Source organism: Xyrauchen texanus, chromosome 38, assembly GCF_025860055.1.
Source record: "Xyrauchen texanus isolate HMW12.3.18 chromosome 38, RBS_HiC_50CHRs, whole genome shotgun sequence".
NCBI classification, from domain to species: Eukaryota; Metazoa; Chordata; class Actinopteri; order Cypriniformes; family Catostomidae; genus Xyrauchen; species Xyrauchen texanus.
Window position 1 is genome coordinate 7,209,128 of NC_068313.1, and position 18,475 is coordinate 7,227,602.

At 42.2% G+C, this 18,475-nt stretch overlaps 1 protein-coding gene across 1 annotated transcript in view; it reads right to left on the bottom strand.

The window, feature by feature from the left end:
• The window catches only part of rab30 (RAB30, member RAS oncogene family), a 68,620-nt gene that overhangs the window by 5,040 nt on the left and 45,105 nt on the right, over positions 1-18,475 (bottom strand). Inside the window, exon 5 of the mRNA XM_052109552.1 lies at positions 14,988-15,194. Within this exon, the coding sequence (XP_051965512.1) occupies positions 14,988-15,194 (207 nt within the window). The remainder of the gene's footprint in view (positions 1-14,987; positions 15,195-18,475) is intronic.

The window sequence follows — 18,475 nt, forward strand, 5'->3', positions numbered from 1 at the left end:
CCTCTTCCCAATCCTGTAAAATTAGCCTAAAACGCCTAATCAAGGCATACCCAAAGTAAATTTAAAGCTGTTCTTGAACCGTTTGGAGTACATGCATGGTTTTGGTCACATTTGAAAGGGGACACTCTGAAGTTTTTTCTCCAGCAGTCAGAATTACTGTAAGTGCTACTGATTTTGAGTAATAGAAGTTTGAACACAATGAAATAGAATTTTCTTTTTCCGCCTGAAATATTTTTTGCATACAGATGCCTATAACTTGTAGCTATTAGCTTGAGAACACAATGGGATCACAGCATGAATCCTTACCTAGTCCAGGTTCAAATGTTATAACAATATCATAAAAAAATGAATATTTTACACATGTTTTTCTAAGGGTACACCCAGGCGTTTTACAAAAGTGCCTTTTGGATACTCCAAAGGTCACTTTGGAAACCTAGGACAAAAAGGCTGCAACTTTTGAACGCTTCAACGTACAGTCATAATTTTGGGCTCTAATGAAAGATGACACTTAGAGCTATCATATTCCATATCCAGATCCACTATTAGTTTTGCTGACACAGAGTAACTGATGCATAAACACATTAGAGTGCCTTTTCCCTTCTTGAAACTAAATGTTGTGCATATAAAAGAGTCAAAACTAGTGCTATGGTGGACAATTTGTTTATATAAAAAATACACAACAAACTATTTACATTAATTTTTACATAAAGTATTTACAAACCATTATAAAATTGTACATGTTTCTAGCAACATGCCAGTCATTGTAGCAGTCACATTTGTGTACAAAGCACATAGGCACAACACAGGAGAGTACTTCACTGGTGTCTTTGCATGACACTGCCTGCACTTCAGACGACCAGCTGGTGCAAGATTTGGTGATGTGCAACGGCCTGTGATGTGCTCTTCGTGGAGCAGGAGATACGGGTCTGGCTGTGGATTGAGACCCCAACTCTGCCAGCTCCTCAGCAAGTGTCTCTCTGAAAGCCCTCCTCTCTTGATGAGGTGCTGTCCTGCTGCTCCACTTTATGTGGCCGCTTGCTGAGTGGGGGATAATAAATAAATATAATTTACAAAGCTAGACACAACTTTTCCATCTTTTCTGTATTCTATATATATATATATATATATATATATATATATATATATATATATATATATATATATATATAGTTTTTCTTTTCGAGTGTGTAAAAATGTATTATTGTATGTATATTTACTGTAAATACTGTATACTTTGCCAATGTACTATGGAACAAAGAGATGGGCCTACACCTCCCCATGAATTCAGCACTGTAACAAATAGATGGCCCTACACCTCCCCACCTCCCCGCATTGTAACAAATAGACTCTCAAACACAACATATATTCTTATTTTCAACTTATATTTATTGATTTATTTACTAATATATATATATATATATATATATATATATATATATTTTACAGTAAATATACAAAACATCTATATAGCATGTCAATAGATCTGAAACAAACAATGAACTAAAAACACGCACAAACGGTTCAAACACTCACTGAGGAAACACAGGACAAAGGGTAATTACAAAATGTGTATTCATTATTCAAACTAAAGCTTATTTATGCGGAATATACAGTAATATATGTTATAAACACAAGAAAACACTTACTTGTCCAGAGCCGTGTCTCATCTCTCCATCTGCCTCTGAATCATCTGTATTGTTTTCAGAAATTTCATCTCCAAACTCAGAATTTTGACAATGAATGCCTTCTTATATCACATCCTGGGGTGAAAATCCTGTTTTTCGCGTCCGTTTCACCATATTTAAATCGCCAAATGTGTAAACAGTTCCAAAGCAGCTCTGCATGCATTTACGCGCGGAGGCGCACAGCAGTGGGTAAACTCGAGGAAACTTTGCGCACACACACAACAGAGCCGTCATCTAATCGTTCCACTAAAGCCGCATATCACTGTTTTCAGAATTTCATTGGCTATACGATGCGTCAGTCATTTCCACTCTTCAATGTAATTGGTTTGATCAGTAAACAAAGGAAAGTGGGTATGCCCTTACACTCGACACAGATGGTGGTTGGGTATTGAAGGCTGTGGACAGGACATGGAAGCTCCTATTGGGTCAAATGAGGTGTCAATCGAAAGGTCAGAGTGCGTGCTTCCATTTTGATACCGGATATAGGAAATGTTTACATCTGAACTGAAGTTATTACCGGTAATATGTGAAAGATTAGGCACAGCTGCCAGGTGCTTTGAAATGATGCAACAAGAGTCTGTGGATATTTATTGATGTAATACTGTGATTTGGACTAAACATTTTACTTGATTTGATCATTTGGACATTTGACAATGAAACAACACCGTTTTTGTCGGGAAGTTATGGCTCAGTGTACAACTATGAGGCATCATAGGTGAGTTGCCTAAATTTTGTTATTGGTTGTTTATATGTTGGTGGTCTGACAAAGATATAGATTGTACCTGCTGTTGTGATTGTATCTTAAAATGGTTTATATCAATAGAAAATCAAGCAATGTAGCTTTCCAAAGATATGTGGCATGTGTACCAATGTAACACACAGCTGTTTTGTTTATCGCATACTTTTATTTTGTACATTTAAGGGCCCGTCCGCGGGCCTAGATTTCCATGGTGTTAAAAGAGGCCTTCATTATTCCACATTACATCACCAGAGAAGTTGTTGAGAAGCATTAATTATTCCACAAAACGTTAACAGATAAAATGCTAAAATAGGGTACCTTGATGCTAAATCTGTAGTTTCTTCATTATATTTTATTGAATAATTAAATTAGATTTTTAATATTATGCATATGGATAGGAAATGAGGGATATAACGTGTTTATCAGGATGAATTGAAGAGAAGTTTCTCTTAACCCAGCAGCTTTTGGTAGCATTACACAAAGCATTTTCTCTATTTCTATTTGTCTTTCTTGTCAAAGGTGTTTCCTGTATTATGAGTATCTGCACGATGTAACAAGACAAAACTAGATTGAGTCATTGTTGCACACTCTCACTGTAAGTAGACCACTTGGTTATAAAGAGAAGATATAGTTTTATCATGTCTCTCGCATTTTAATGTCAAATTAACAGGTTTTTATATACAGTATTATTGGCTTAATCTTCAAATTCAGCAAATATGCATCACGCTTCCTTTCTCACTATGCACTCACAATAAACTCAGCAACAAGTGTCCATTGAGCTGGGGAATGATGCATGAGAGAGAGAGAGGGAGAGAGACTTGTTCAGTAGTAGCTCATATTTACCACACCTACTGTAAAATGTAGGTTAATGAAACTGTACGAATGGATAAAGTAATATATCTTTTTAAATATATAAACAAATCAGATGATATGAAGCAAGAACATAGCGATTAAAGTAATAGCTCACCTAAAATATAAATTCTCTCCTTATGTATATTTGCACTAATGTTGCTCCAAACCTGTATGACTTTCTTTCCTCCATGAAACACAAACAGTGAATTGATTTAAAAAAAAAGTCTTTACAGGGTTCTTCAACTGTGGTCTGTCAAGCTCGAAAAATAAAAAAAACAACAAAAAAAAAAACATAATGCGCTATGGTATATTCCAAGTCTTCTAAAGAAACACAGTCACTTAGTTTGATAATTAAGTTGTTATTCATTCAAATGTTATAAAATACAATTATTTATAAAGTCTTAAGATCAAATATAGCTGCTACACCGATAACATCATATCTCTTTGGATGTCATCAGAGGTATCTCTAGGATAGGAAAATTTTTTTGACAAGTGATTCTGGTGACTTTTAGAGCAGCATTTTTGCATTATCAAAGCATCTCTAGGCTCCCCCTGGGAGCTCGGGGCCCCCCTAGATCCGCAGGCAAGCCCGGTAAGCCCATGCGTATGGCCTGCTCATGTTGTGCTGTCTGCTGAAGGGTTGTTTTGTTCTCTGTATAAGCTGTGCGTTAAATCGACAGCCCTAATTAAAATTAATATTATTTGTTTTGAAAAGCGTAAAACCAGTAGTCTAAACCAGGGGAGGTTCTAGGAGCAGTGGACATCTGGGGCTTATCCGAAATCCTCCATAATAATACTGCTCAATGCTTTGATAATTGGTAATCAACTCAATGAACACTTAGGGTTCTATTTTCATGTGCATGAAAATTACAGAGCTACGTTCAAGGAAAAAACTGTAAAAATTTAAACGAGAGGGAAAAGACCAACACAGAGCGGCAGTGAGAGAGAGAGAGGAGAGAGAGGGGACAGGAATATGCCGAAAGGGGAGGACCTTGTACTGATACGCGTGGCCGTCAAACGCAAACCGTAGAAAAGGTCGATGTCGAGGCAATATTGAGACGTGGAAGTACGCGTCCTTCAGGTCTACCGCTGTGAACCAATCTAGATGCCGGACGCAAGTTAGAATGTGTCTTTGCATGAGCATTTTGAACGGGAGTTTGTGCAAAGCCCGGTTGAAAACTCGCAAGTCCAAGATCGGTCGTAAGCCGCCGCCTTTCTTGGATACGATGAAGTAAGGGCTGTAGAAACCCTTCATCTCGTTTGGAGGGACAGGCTCTATCACGTTCTTGAGTAAGAGAGTAGCGATTTCTGCGCGGAGAGATTTGGCATCTTCGCCATGTACTGCGGGACAGGGGAACATATTTTACTTAATCTAATTAATTGCATACAGTCCTTTTACACTACCAACTTTTTATGAATGTGCTGTCTTGGTTTATATTGCTGGTGCTTGAGGGAATGAACTATATAATAGGATGCAAACGGTGGAATCATAACCAGAGAAATCCTCAGAATTAAACTGCGTGTGATCCAGCCCATTTGCTAATAAATCTCAGCAAGACAAGTGCACACCTACGAACCTTCTGTCTAAAGCAATAAAGGTAATTACATTAAAAGTTCCAACATTTAAATGTATTAAAATGACCATGAACTGCATTGGCCCAATTATATGCAAAATTATTAAAATGACATAGGCTGAAAAGTTAAAATTTTTTAACAAATGAAAAAAACACTGGGCCAAATATTGTTGTAGTACAGTATTAGCAATATTACCAAGTGGCTGACGAATTGGCACCAAAATATCATTGCACTGGATTGTACACATGACTTTGATATCAACAACAAAAGATATAGAAAGCATTTTTTCCTCCCTTTTAAAAATTTATTTTGCTCTCCTAACTATGTATTATGTGGTAGTTGGATTTTAATATTTGCAGTTAATTTTGTTTTTATCCTGCTTTCTGCAACACTATCAAAACAGATCTGCTGCCCAATTTTGAGTTGCAACCCACCAGTTAAGAAACACTATTAAAAGCTGCTGAAAATATAGTTAAGCATTGCTACTTTTAGTTAGTAACTACCCAATACTGATATGCGCATATAAAAAAAAGAGCCTGTTGTGGTGCTCATGATGGAGTGCTTGGTTGGTGTTGATCCAATCCTGGGGGACACACATGAAGCTTGAAAATGTGACCCACTTGTCAGACTGAATTCACCCTCACATTTGAGGGGCAAGCCATGCTAAAATGTCATCCTGCTTTACGACCAGCACCCAAAAGCCAGACACCATTCCACCATCGAGATGGTCAGACAAAGGCATGAGGACTTTGATAACCTTGCCCTTTGCCTGCCCTCCGTGAAATGCATGTACAATGTATGGTCAGCCCGGCAGAAAATGTCAATAGTCAATTACGTCAAATAACCCACTCTTCGGAATAGTAAGCATATCAAACCACAGGCTTCAGATATTCTTGGGTAGAATCTGTGCACTCTTTCTCTCCACATTGACTTGAAAAATTATTAAAGACAAAAAAACCTTGTCAGTGAAAACTCATGTGCCTCACTGGATCCTTTTTATCTGCCACAGGAAAAAAAAACTACATTCCCAAAGGGAGCAGTTTAAATGTGCTGGAAAAATACAGTGTTCGGCACAAGACTGTGGGGCCATTTTGAAGCAGCAATGTTGAATTCAGGTGCAGTGAAGATCTGTGGGTCATCAGGGAACCGTGTAACACACTCTCTGTGAATTCCAATGGCAGCTTAGCCATGATTGTTTGGCAGTGCTCTTTTACTACATTAATGCACATGAACTCGCAGGCTAACTTGGCAATGCTAATGAGTGCATTTGTTTTCTCCAGGGCCATCCGCTGTCTTTTCATGAAGTACATAGTAGTGGAGGATCTGGTTGTAAAGTGATCAATGGAAAGGAGGAGGCGAGAACCGGCTTGATAATATAAATAATGGTTTAATGATAAACTTAAAAGAAGACACAAACACTCACGATCTCTCTCTCCCGCACGATACTCTGCAGTCGACCTTTAAACCTCAGAGGCTTGATTAGCCTAATACCGATCCGCCCTGCCACATTGGTGTTTCACAGCTGTAGGGAGACAGAGACAAACTGAAGGTTTTTGGTTGGTGGCTGTTGGGTTAGAGCATCTGTTAATAATCCCACACCCACTAGTATCACAACAAACCAATGAAATATAGTGCAACAGTCTAGTTCCATAAGTAAAAATTCCATTAATTCTCTCCATAAGTGAAATTATTTTTAATGACAACTTATAAAACTTCAAAGACAGGCCTACCGTGAGCTTTGAGGTTTTTCATCGATGGTACATGCTTCTGTTGAAGCCATAAATATGTGTAATTTCAACTTAAATTGCAGCAAACAAAGCCCATCAGAAGAGATCTGCAGCTACTGCCTACTTCCATGATGCACTGCATACTCTTCCAAACTAATATATTTTCATATATCTGAATGTTTTGCAAAATATGAAAATATGTAGTTCCCCTTCTGTCGCTCTCTCCACGTTGTGTCAGAGAAGCGACACTAGGGGTCTCTTTTGAGCGCCGATATTCACCTCTGAACTATGAAAAAAGGCCAATGAGAGTTGGCAACCAATATTTGCATGTCCCGCCCCCGGACATACGGGTATTTAAGCGGCGCAAATACGGGTGTTCATTCAGAAAATTTCTTCGGAGCCGATGGTCGTGTCTGCAACTGCTGCGTGGCTACACCGAGTTCCTGCTATCCCTCTGCTGCATGCTGTTGGATTCTACGGTGTACAACAGTGGCTTTCTCCTGTTGCACGGCTGTGCACTTCCTGCCCCTGGGCGCTTCGACAGCACAGATTAAAGAACTCTCACGAGTTTTTTTCATAAGAGTGTGATTTTATTTAAAAGAGTAATTTCCTCTAAAAAAGCAAAACACAGCGGCGTTGAACGTCCTTTTAACGACGCGTCTTTATAAAGACGGCTTTCCACCACTGTGTTGTTTCTGGATGCGGTAGAGTGCTCTCCGCTTCAGACGGCCACAGGCGTTGTCTAGTGTGTCTGGGTGGCGATCACACCGAGGCTGCGTTTGTGGATGGTTTATGTTCTCACTGCGAGAACATGACCATGACAGCGTTGCGATCGCGGCTTGCTTACAACCGTGAGCAAGCCACTCCAGCCACCCCCCGTGTTGCTCCTTCTTCCCACGGGATTGAGGACGATGCGGCTGGTGATGGAGGCGATTTGGGGATGGCAGCGGGTGCAGCTCCGCCGGGTACGCCCCCTCGGACCACCCGCACCCCAGCACGCTCATTGATTCCCGTCCGTGCTCGAGGCGGCGGCGACTCGCCTCACAGCCAGTCTGCCGACCCTCTTGCGATGGAAGCAGAAGAGCTCGCCGCGGCATCGGTGGGCATGGTATCTGATGCTGAGGACTCCCCTGGGCTGCCGCTTTCAGGCCTGCACGCCCAGGCTGAGGCCGACGCACAGATGACCGACATGCTTTCCCGGGCAGCCAACAGTGTGGGCTTGGATTGGAACCCTCCATCCTCCCAACAACCATCACGGCTGGACGACTGGTTCCTGGGGTCTTGGCGCCGCTCACAGCCTCGCCCCCCTGGTTACGTTTTTCCCGGAAGTGCATGACGAGCTGACGTCTTCGTGGAGAGCACCCCTCTCCACTCGTCACACCGCCACAGGCTCATCCGCCCTCGCCACCCTCGACGGCGGAGCGCGCCACGGGTACAAGGCGATTCCCCAGGTGGATAGGGCGGTTGCGATCCATCTATGCCCCGGAACCCCTACCACCTGGCGAGGTCGCCCCGTACTCCCTTCCCGGACCTGTAGAGCAACCTCCTCGCTGATAGCGAAGGCCTACAGCGCCACCGGACGCACCGCTTCCGCCCTGCATGCCATGGCTCTCCTGCAGGTCCACCAAGCCAAGGCACTACGCAACATGCACGGGGGTGGCCCTGATCCCGACACGCTGCAGGAACTGCGCTCAGCGACCGACCTCACCTGAGAGCGACGAAGGTCACAGCGCAAGCGCTCGGGCAGGCGATGGCCACGCTAGTGGTCCAGGAACGTCAACTGTGGCGGAACATGGTCGAGATGCGTGAAGCCGACAAGACTCGCTTCCTCAATGCCCCTGTCTCCCAGTTCGGCCTCTTCGTCGACACCGTCGAGGACTTTGCCCAGCAGTTCTCCACGATAAAGAAGCAGACGGAGGCCATCTCTCACTTCATGCCTCGCCGCAAGCCTGCCGCCACGGCCCATGCCCCGTCTGCTCGCCAAGGGCGTCCTCCCATGGCCAGAAGACAAGCTCCTGCTCCGCCTCAACCCGGGCCCAGCTCTCAGCCCCAGCGTCGAGCAAACCGTGGGAAGCGCACGCCCCCTGTCTCACGGACCCCCTCGAGGACCCGGAAGGCTCCCAGGTGCTCCTGAGACAACGCACCCAGAGCCCAAGACGTTAGCTCCGGAGGTGGTAAGACCGCTCCGTCCCCCGGTGGAGGGCCGGGAGGAGAATCCTTTGTTTTTTCATTTGCCGCACCCCCTGGTACCCAAATTCTCAATAAAAGAGCTATTTCCTTTGTCTCTGGGGCACATGGCCCGCAAATGCCGTTCTCACGGCACTCTGCTTTCAGGCCTCAACAGTCCCGGCTCCATGGATGCGGTGTCCCCGCCTTCAGCCCCACGACTGTTCCCCAGCCGGCCGGTTCAGACAAGTCCAGAGGACGCCAGCATCAGACCTCCTCCTCAGTCACGAACCCGCCCCCTGCCGGATGCGATGAGCAAGGTAAGTGCTTTGAGTTTATTCTCAGCACCAGAGCCTCGGGATTCCACGTTGCCTCCGCGACCGCGTTACCTGTTCCAGACTGCTGCGAAGCCCTGCCGGGTACGTCCAAAAAACTTGTCCCCTTGGTGCCCCTAGCACGGAGTTTAGAGGCGTGGCTTTCACTGCCCAACCCGTCACGCTGGCTGCACCGGACCATTCGACTCGGTTACGCAATTCAGTTTGCCAGGTCTCCGCCCCCCTTCGTGGGCGTACATTTTTCCGCAGTACACGACCAACATGCCCATTCCCTGCGTGAAGAAATCGCCTCCCTTCTATTAAAGGACGCGATAGAGCCTGTCCCTCCAACCGAAACGAAGAAGGGTTTCTACAGCCCTTACTTCGTTGTACCCAAGAAAGGCGGCAGCTTACGACCGATCTTGGACCTGCGAGTTTTCAATCGGACCTTGTCCAAACTCCCGTTCAAAATGCTCACCCAGAAACAAATTCTATCTGGCGTCCGGCATCTAGATTGGTTCGCAGCGGTAGACCTGAAGGACGCGTTCTTCCACGTCTCAATTCGCCCTTGACATCGACCCTTCCTACGGTTCGTGTTCGACGGCCAGGCGTATCAGTACAAAGTCCTCCCCTTCGGCCTGTCTCTGTCCCCTCGCGTCTTCACGAAAAGCTCAGAGAAGCCGGCATACGCATACTCAATTACCTCGACGACTGGCTCATACTGGCCCACTCCCGAGAGTTAGTATGCGCACACAGAGACCAGGTGCTCAGCCACCTCAGCTGTTTGGGGCTTCAGGTCAACTGGGAAAAGAGCAAGCTCTCCCCGGTCCAGAGCATCTCTTTTCTCGGTCTGGAGTTAGACTCAGTCTCAATGACAGCACGTCTCTCCAACGAGCGTGCTCAGTCAGTGCTGAAATGCCTCGCTTCCTTCAAGCCAGGCGCCGTGGTCCCGCTAAAACCATTTCCACAGCCCCTGGGGGCATATGGCATCCTCCAGGGCGCCGCGCCACTGGGGTTGATGCATATGAGACCACTTCAGCACTGGCTCCGGACTCGAGTCCCGAGACGAGCATGGCGCCGCGGCACGCACAACGTAAAAGTTACCTCTGCCTGCCGCCAAACCTTAAAACCCTGCTTTCTAAGAGAGACCCCTAGTGTCGCTTCTCTGACACAACGTCTCGTTCCCTCCATCGGGGAACGGAGGGTACATACGTAACCTAGACGTTTTTATACTTATAATCAACAACTTTAAATCAGTAGTTTTATATTTTTAGATTGTTTTAAATTTGATTACTTCATTCACAGTGCTTCTTGGGATTGTAGTTCATTCAATCATTAAAGACATTAAGCACAGCCTTATTCTTTTTGTCTGATTTTTAAATAATTTAGCTTCAAATCCAAAAATCCATAATTGTAACACTGTGAATCACTGAACAGACAGTTGGTTTTGTTCATTGCTTAAAATTATTTTATGAAGGATTTTATGAAATGCCTATAGCAAAAAAGGAATGGGAAAAATACTTCCATAAACAGGATGGCTGAAAAAGTGTGTGTGCACTATTGCACTCCCTTAGCTTATGCATTTAGTGCTATACCATCCACAAGTGCTCAACCTCATGTCATTAAAGACATATGTCATTAAGTATGTCTCGGATGTCAATAAGACATTTCGCAAATGTCTTTGAGACATTTATGATTTAGAATGTTTGTAAATCTGATCTTTTTAAGATGTTTAACAGATGTTAGATGCTTTCCAAATGAAAAGATCTAAAACAGACATCTCAGAGATGTAAGTGTTCATTGCACCGCGTTTGTCTGAACGGCCTCTAGTCTTTTAGAAATAATTTAGCCATTAGTTACATGAATGCTACACATACTGAAGAAAATGTAAAAATACTTCTCTCAATGTCATCAGAATTTAATTATTAAATTAAACATTATCCTATTCAATAAATTATTGTTTGGTTTTTAGGCCCTTTTGAGTACAATAATACTCTATATTGCAGAAATGTTTTCTTGACTTGAATAGAATATAATACTGTAGTATACAGAAGCTGGTAGTTTGTATTCCCATGCTAAGCCACATAGGCACTTTGAACCTTTAATTTAAGTTTTTCACTGACATTTTGTTAACATTGTAAGCCCGTTTATCGGTCCAATGACGGTCTCCAATAATACGGGTGAAGGTCTCTGCGCGTTACAGTCTTTCTTGTACGCAACACAACAATATTAAATGAAATACATTTTCTCTTATGTATTATCTCGTTATTTCATCTGACTCCATAAATGAAAAAGGTTTTTAATGATATCTGAGTATCATTAAAAGTGAGCTGAATGTTTGATTATTCCTTTAACTCCTTTAATTGTACTTTACCCGTTTAGATTAAGAAACTATGTCGCTTTGAGGTCCTCGCGTGTTTTTCTCTACACCACGGGTCTCACGATCACAAGCGGTCAGTATTGGATCATCAAACAGAGGTAATTGCTATATACCTGAGATCGGTCACGTTCACGTATACACAATCAAAGATACTTCAGTATAGCCCCATGGAATTGCATACACTTGAATGTAACTTAACGTTTTCTTCAGTAGAGGTCACGGCCACTATTACAGATGTAAGTTGACCAACATAACTTCTCTTATAATAGCTTTGGATTGGCCATGCGTGGTTTCCAACGTACACTTATCTGGAGAAACATCAAATTAAAACAGAGGTAAGACACCAGATTTAGATTGGTCAAGCAGCGTTTGCTGTTCTAAACGGAAATTCCTTTTTGTCTTTGCAAACCAAGTACACTTGAATCGATGCCAAATATTAGTCGTCACTAATCTGACGCAGACTTACGTGTAACATAACGAATCGTTTAATCTGTTTGGGAAACACAATGTCAGAGTCAGTCAGAATAAAATCAAATGTTGACAATTTATTGATCAGGTAACATAATCAATTCATCAATTCCAATTAGACATTGATAAGTCAAAGTTAGACATTTTATCAAAACATAAGAAATACGAATTGCAATCACCTGAAATAAACTACAAACAGTAAACTGTTTGGGATCGATCTGATTACAGAGAGCCCTGAGCAATGTGTGGCCTCTCCTTAAATACCCCGATAATTCAACATGCTTACCAAATGGTGGTGTCTGTCATTATAATTAGATTTTGGTCCCCTGTTGAGGGGTTCCTGTAGATTAACATACAGGAGGTATGGAGGATCTGGGGGAGGGCACACCTTTAAGGGGCACACCACATTTCACATATTTTATAACTTCTTTTAGCTTTTCATTATGGCTGAGAGGATGAGACCAGTTTACCAGGCGCACTGAGAGACTTTAAATGATACCAAACATGTTATAGTTACTTTTTGTACACACTTCACATTGCATAGGTTTTAGTGAGCTTTAAGTGAGGAGGAGGAGTAAGATGAAGATACTTTAGAAGGGAGGTGTTAGCTGCACAGTATGTTGCATCTCGGATGTTGCTGTTACATCTGCGAGAGAGAGTTCAGATGTTAATTCTCATGAGAGCCTTTTGTTTTCTCGAGGAGTAGCCCAGACTCACTGGCACCCGCCTTACAGTTTTCCCCGTTTGGCACCGTGGGCCACACAAAGGGTTTCCTGCGGTGTCACTTCAGTCTTTGTAAGGTGGGCAGCTGTAAGGGGCTGAGAGCAAGTGCCATGTCTGTTGATAGACCTGATGAGGCATCTGAAGTCGAAACACAGTGTCTGGTTGAGGTTAGCACATGTGTTCAGTTCATAGAGTCCATCAAGGCATTTGTGGCTTGTTCAGTGGACATGTCATTCCATCATGGAGAAACATCTGCTTCTGGTTGTACCTTTAATCTGACTCTTTGAAGAATTCTCTGCCACCTCCATTGGTGGTCTTCTGGGCAGACCTCAATTAGGTGAAGGAGTTCTCCCTGGCAATGCATATACACCTGAACAGCTTCTTAAATGACCATGTAAAGATGAAACTCTGAAGAACTTAACTGACACAATAAAAGGTTGAGTAATACATGATGAAAAGACAAACAATGAATCAATGTCACCAGTGCGAGTGGTAATCCAGGTCTCAAGTGTGTATTTAAAAATGCAAAGGGGACTAATTAATCTGAATTAATTAAAGGAAAGTTGGCACAGAGTTCAAGGCAATTAGAACATGTATCATCAATATACCATATTACAGTGGATACTAAATTAAAGGAAACATACCACAAAGTCAGTATAACTAGTATTTCCATCAGTGGCAGGCATCATTAAACATATAGTTATAATACTAATTCTATGATTTTAGAATCACAGTTACAGACATATATAATAATAATAACAGTGTTAATTCAAAATGATCTAATGTGTGTGATTTGGTGGCTAAGTCACAATCGATGATACATGTCTATTTTCAAAATGTGAAGTGGATCGATAGAAGCGCCTGTATTTCATATCAGTCAACTTATTTTATTTTTATACTGTTATTAGCAATGCGTTGGAAACCAGGGGCCCTCTGGTTTGCAACCATTCCAACAACAATCAATTGGTTTGATTTATAACGTACGTGGAAATGTTGAAATTTTGTTGCTTGCAATTAGTAATTAAATCATCGATGTGTGACTGTAGCCATGCACATGTCCCATGTATATTACAGTATTTAAAAGGAAAGTTGTAAATAGTGCCTGTTTTATGGAAACAGGTTTGTAATATCCTATGTGTGAGAGGCTATGTGTATGTGAGAGGCGGGCCAGATCTTCAGTGGATTAGTATCTTCAGAATCTTGGCCATTATTTTGTTCCATGATGTGTCGTAATAAAAGTGGGTGCTCTGTATGTTTAGGAGATGGGTGGAACCTGATCTAGAGCAATTGGTGTTGTATAATTTTTGGTTCCGGTGCTAAACCGGAGGCCGTATAGATATTTTTGTTTTTGTGGAGCTGTGAGGTGTGAATGGCCTGTTAGATTTGCTTTCGCACCCATCTCCAGCATGGCCAAATTGATGTCCTGGCTTGAGGCCGGGGGATCAGAATTCTTTTTTCATCTGTCCATCACGACATTGTAACCTGAAATATGAACAACTACAGAAAGAGAAAACAGTTAATGTTGAACCTTTAATTAATTTGCATTTAGACATGTGGTACTTTATTTTCCTCCGATGGTCAAAACCAAACTGTTACAGACAGCTTTAGTCTCATAATGTATGGTTTGTGCCATCAGGGGGGAGAAACATGTACCATTGCAATGTCCAATGCAAATTTTATTTCAAAGATCAAATTAGACGGAGCATCCTTGGTGAGATCTGAATTACTGCTGATATTTTAGTGCAGTTTGAAGTGTGAAGCACCTTGTGCTGTTTTTACAGATGAGTCTGCACAGTCTGCTGTTGTGAGCAATATAAGCCCCAGTTCTGCTGGGGAACTTTCTGAGCTTTGTCTTATTGCTCTCAACATAGCTCTGTGGTCAAAGAATCAATTCACATTTTTGGTGATGTGTCTTCTGCTTAGCATTTTTTAAGGGTGCTATTCACACGTTTGATCATCTATGACCTATGATCTCGGTGGTCCGTTAGGGTTATGAAAAATTTTTCCATTGTCTATCAGATTTTAAATTCAATTGGTGCTTCTCAGCGAGAGATGATTTGGTTCATTATCATGTGCCACTGCATTGGTGCACAGCAAAAAACGACCGTATACTCCTCCCTCTTGGCACTGAGAAGAGAACCAATGAAATTCAAATCACAAGAATTTTCAGGGCCGGTAAGGTTGTTCGGTTGGCAGTGTCACTACAAATATACATGTCTGATATACATCTGCAATGCCATGCATAACCTTTCCCCGTCTGTGGCCATGCGTGGCCATTATAACATAATGCATATTATAATGTGATTATAATACAACTATATTATATTAAAATAGTATAAATTAAACTGATTTTATCACTGGTTTCTGGAGGGCTTCTGGAACGATGTATTTATCGTCATAAATCATGCCTTCAGTGACCTTGACTAGTTGGTCCTGCTGCAGGTGCGGTGTCAGCTCTCCATCAGAGCTCCACAGTTCTTGTTGGTACTGTTTTGAGTTAATAGGAATAGTCTGAACCGCACTCTCAGCAGGAACAATCAGCCTGTCAGGCTGCCATTCATCTCCCTATGGGGATGGAGGCCACATATCCCTATTGGTGATGGTATTTTCCATTATTCCGTTTGCGTTGTGGGCCACGCCCTTTTGGCAGTTTTGTTTTTAAACTCTGTGAAGAAATTTGTGAACAGTTTCAACAGGTCGCTATAGGGCGTTTTTGGCAATGTTTTGCTTGTTTTCTCAAATCTCTTTCTCTTTTTTGGCAATCTCTTATGAGATGGTTACACTTTTTGCAATAATGGCATTGCATTTTGCTCTGAGATCTTTGGTTAAGTTTCTCTGGGCCTTTCACTTCTGTTAACCATTTTGCAGGCGCTAACACTACGGGGTTTTGATCTCCACCTGCTTTCTATTCTTGAACCCCAGTCTACTATTGATCTGAACGTGTGTTCGGCCGGGTCGACACCATTGGATAAAGCCGTTTGAACTGGGATGCTGGCATTTTTCTTAACAAGCTGTAGTAATGCGTCATGGTCACGGTTTGCATTTTCTAGGCCTGAGTGTTCTTTGTATGTTACCCATAACCGTTCAGCGTACGTTTCAAATGACTCATTACTGGCTTGTTTGATTTCAAATATTTTTCTCCAATCTGCATGTGTCGGTCCCCTCATGTCTAATAATGCCTGTTTTAGACGCTCGTAGATCATTTCGTCGGTTTCGTTATTGTCTCGGTTCATAATGTTGCCAGATTTCATCTCTGTGGTTAGTTTTGGTCTGAGCTCCTCAGGAATTGTGAAGAGAGCTATTTGCCAAACATCTCTAGTTTCTAATTTGTACACCGTGGCCTGTAACATCAATGCTTCCCAGTAGGGTTGAAACGGCCCTTTTCTCGGCATAATTCCTACGACTTGTTTATGTCTAGAGCATTCTTCGCATGTTAACGGGCGGCTGATTGTTGTGATTTCATCATCCGCGTTCGTCATGGTTTTAAGGACAGCGACATTAACTGATTTCTTTGGCAAGTCATTCGATTTTGTTCGAGTCTTTACTGGGCTTCGCAGGTTTGGATCTTCAGGCCACAAGTTCACAAGAGCTCGGTTACGAGTTTCTCTCTGTGGCCTGTCTCCTAACGCGGCATTGTCATCATCATTTTGAGTCTCTAGCTCAAAGGTTTTATCCAGTGCTGCTCGTTTAACTGCAGCTACTGGAAACCCGGATTTATCGCAGCAATCTTCGAGAGCAGATATGTAATTCCTGCCGGTTTTAAGTTTTCTTTGAATTTGATCAATTGTTTTTGCCATTTCTTCGCGTTGTCTAGCCCACCCCTGTTGCTCAGATGCGTGAAGGCTTCGACTTGTGCTCTTAACTTTTGCAATTCGTCAGATCGCAATCTTTCGATTTCTTTGATATTTGCTATTGTTAGTTCGTTCTCGGTTATGGTCTCGAGGTCGTTACGACCGAAGCAAATAAACAATTGCAGCGGAATGTTATTGTATTTTGATTTTGATTTCAATTTAGCACCCTCAGCAGAATACCAGGATATTAATTCGTTGTTGCTCCACTTTAATTTTAGTCCCTTGTCAGCTTAACCGAACAAGGAGGTTTTTTAATTGCACACCTAAAATATCCATAATTTCCCCGTCTATACCGCTGCTGTGCTTTCCCTGGAAAGACATGTTTCCAGTCTAATTCTTATGCCCACCGGAGTTTTCGGTTCCGGTCTTAATAAATGTGAGGTGTAAACAATCTCCCCCTCAACACTTCTAAAAGGCAAATAAAGATTGACTTACCACAGCAGCTGGAGATAGGTGAGAAGGTCAAACCTCATGTCCCGGGCAGGGATCAAGTTGAATGTTGCGCTGGAAAGACGTTGCTCGTCTGGTTGCGAGATCACGGAAGGGCTGTCACCACTTTGTAAGCCCGTTTATCGGTCCAATGACGGTCTCCAATAATACGGGTGAAGGTCTCTGCGGCGTTACAGTCTTTCTTATGCGCAACACAACAATATTAAATGAAATACATTTTCTCTTATGTATTATCTCGTTATTTCATCTGACTCCATAAATGAAAAAGGTTTTTAATGATATCTGAGTATCATTAAAAGTGAGCTGAATGTTTGATTATTCCTTTAACTCCTTTAATTGTACTTTACCCGTTTAGATTAAGAAACTATGTACGCTTTGAGGTCCTCGCGTGTTTTCTCTACACCGTGGTCTCCACGATCACAAGCGGTCAGTATTGGATCATCAAACAGAGGTAATTGCTATATACCTGAGATGGGTCACGTTCACGTATACACAATCAAAGATACTTCAGTATAGCCCCATGGAATTGCATACACTTGAATGTAACTTAGCGTTTTCTTCAGTAGAGGTCACGGCCACTATTACAGATGTAAGTTGACCAACATAACTTCTCTTATAATAGCTTTGGATTGGCCATGCGTGGTTTCCCACGTACACTTATCTGGAGAAACATCAAATTAAAACAGAGGTAAGACACCAGATTTAGATTGGTCAAGCAGCGTTTGCTGTTCTAAGCGGAAATTCCCTTTTTGTCTTTGCAAACCAAGTACACTTGAATCGATGCCAAATATTAGTAGATCACTAATCTGACGCTAGACTTACTTGTTAACATACTGAATCGTTTAATCTGTTTGGGAAACACAATGTCAGAGTCAGTCAGAATAAAATCAAATGTTGACAATTTATTGATCAGGTAACATAATCAATTCATCAATTCCAATTAGACATTGATAAGTCAAAGTTAGACATTTTATCAAAACATAAGAAATACAATTGCAATCACCTGAAATAAACTACAAACAGTAAACTGTTTGGGATCGTCTGATTACAGAGAGCCCTGAGCAATGTGTGGCCTCTCCTTAAATACCCCGATAATTCAACATGCTTACCAAATGGTGGTGTCTGTCATTATAATTAGATTTTGGTCCCCTGTTGAGGGGTTCCTGTAGATTAACATACAGGAGGTATGGAGGATCTGGGGAGGGCACACCTTTAAGGGGCACACCACATTTCACATATTTTATAACTTCTTTTAGCTTTTCATTATGGCTGAGAGGATGAGACCAGTTTACCAGAGCACTGAGAGACTTTAAATGATACCAAACATGTTATAGTTACTTTTTGTACACACTTCACATTGCATAGGTTTTTAGTGAGCTTTAAGTGAGGAGGAGGAGTAAGATGAAGATACTTTAGAAGGGAGGTGTTAGCTGCACAGTATGTTGCATCTCGGATGTTGCTGTTACATCTCGAGAGAGAGTTCAGATGTTAATTCTCATGAGAGCCTTTTGTTTTCTCGAGGAGTAGCCCAGACTCACTGGCACC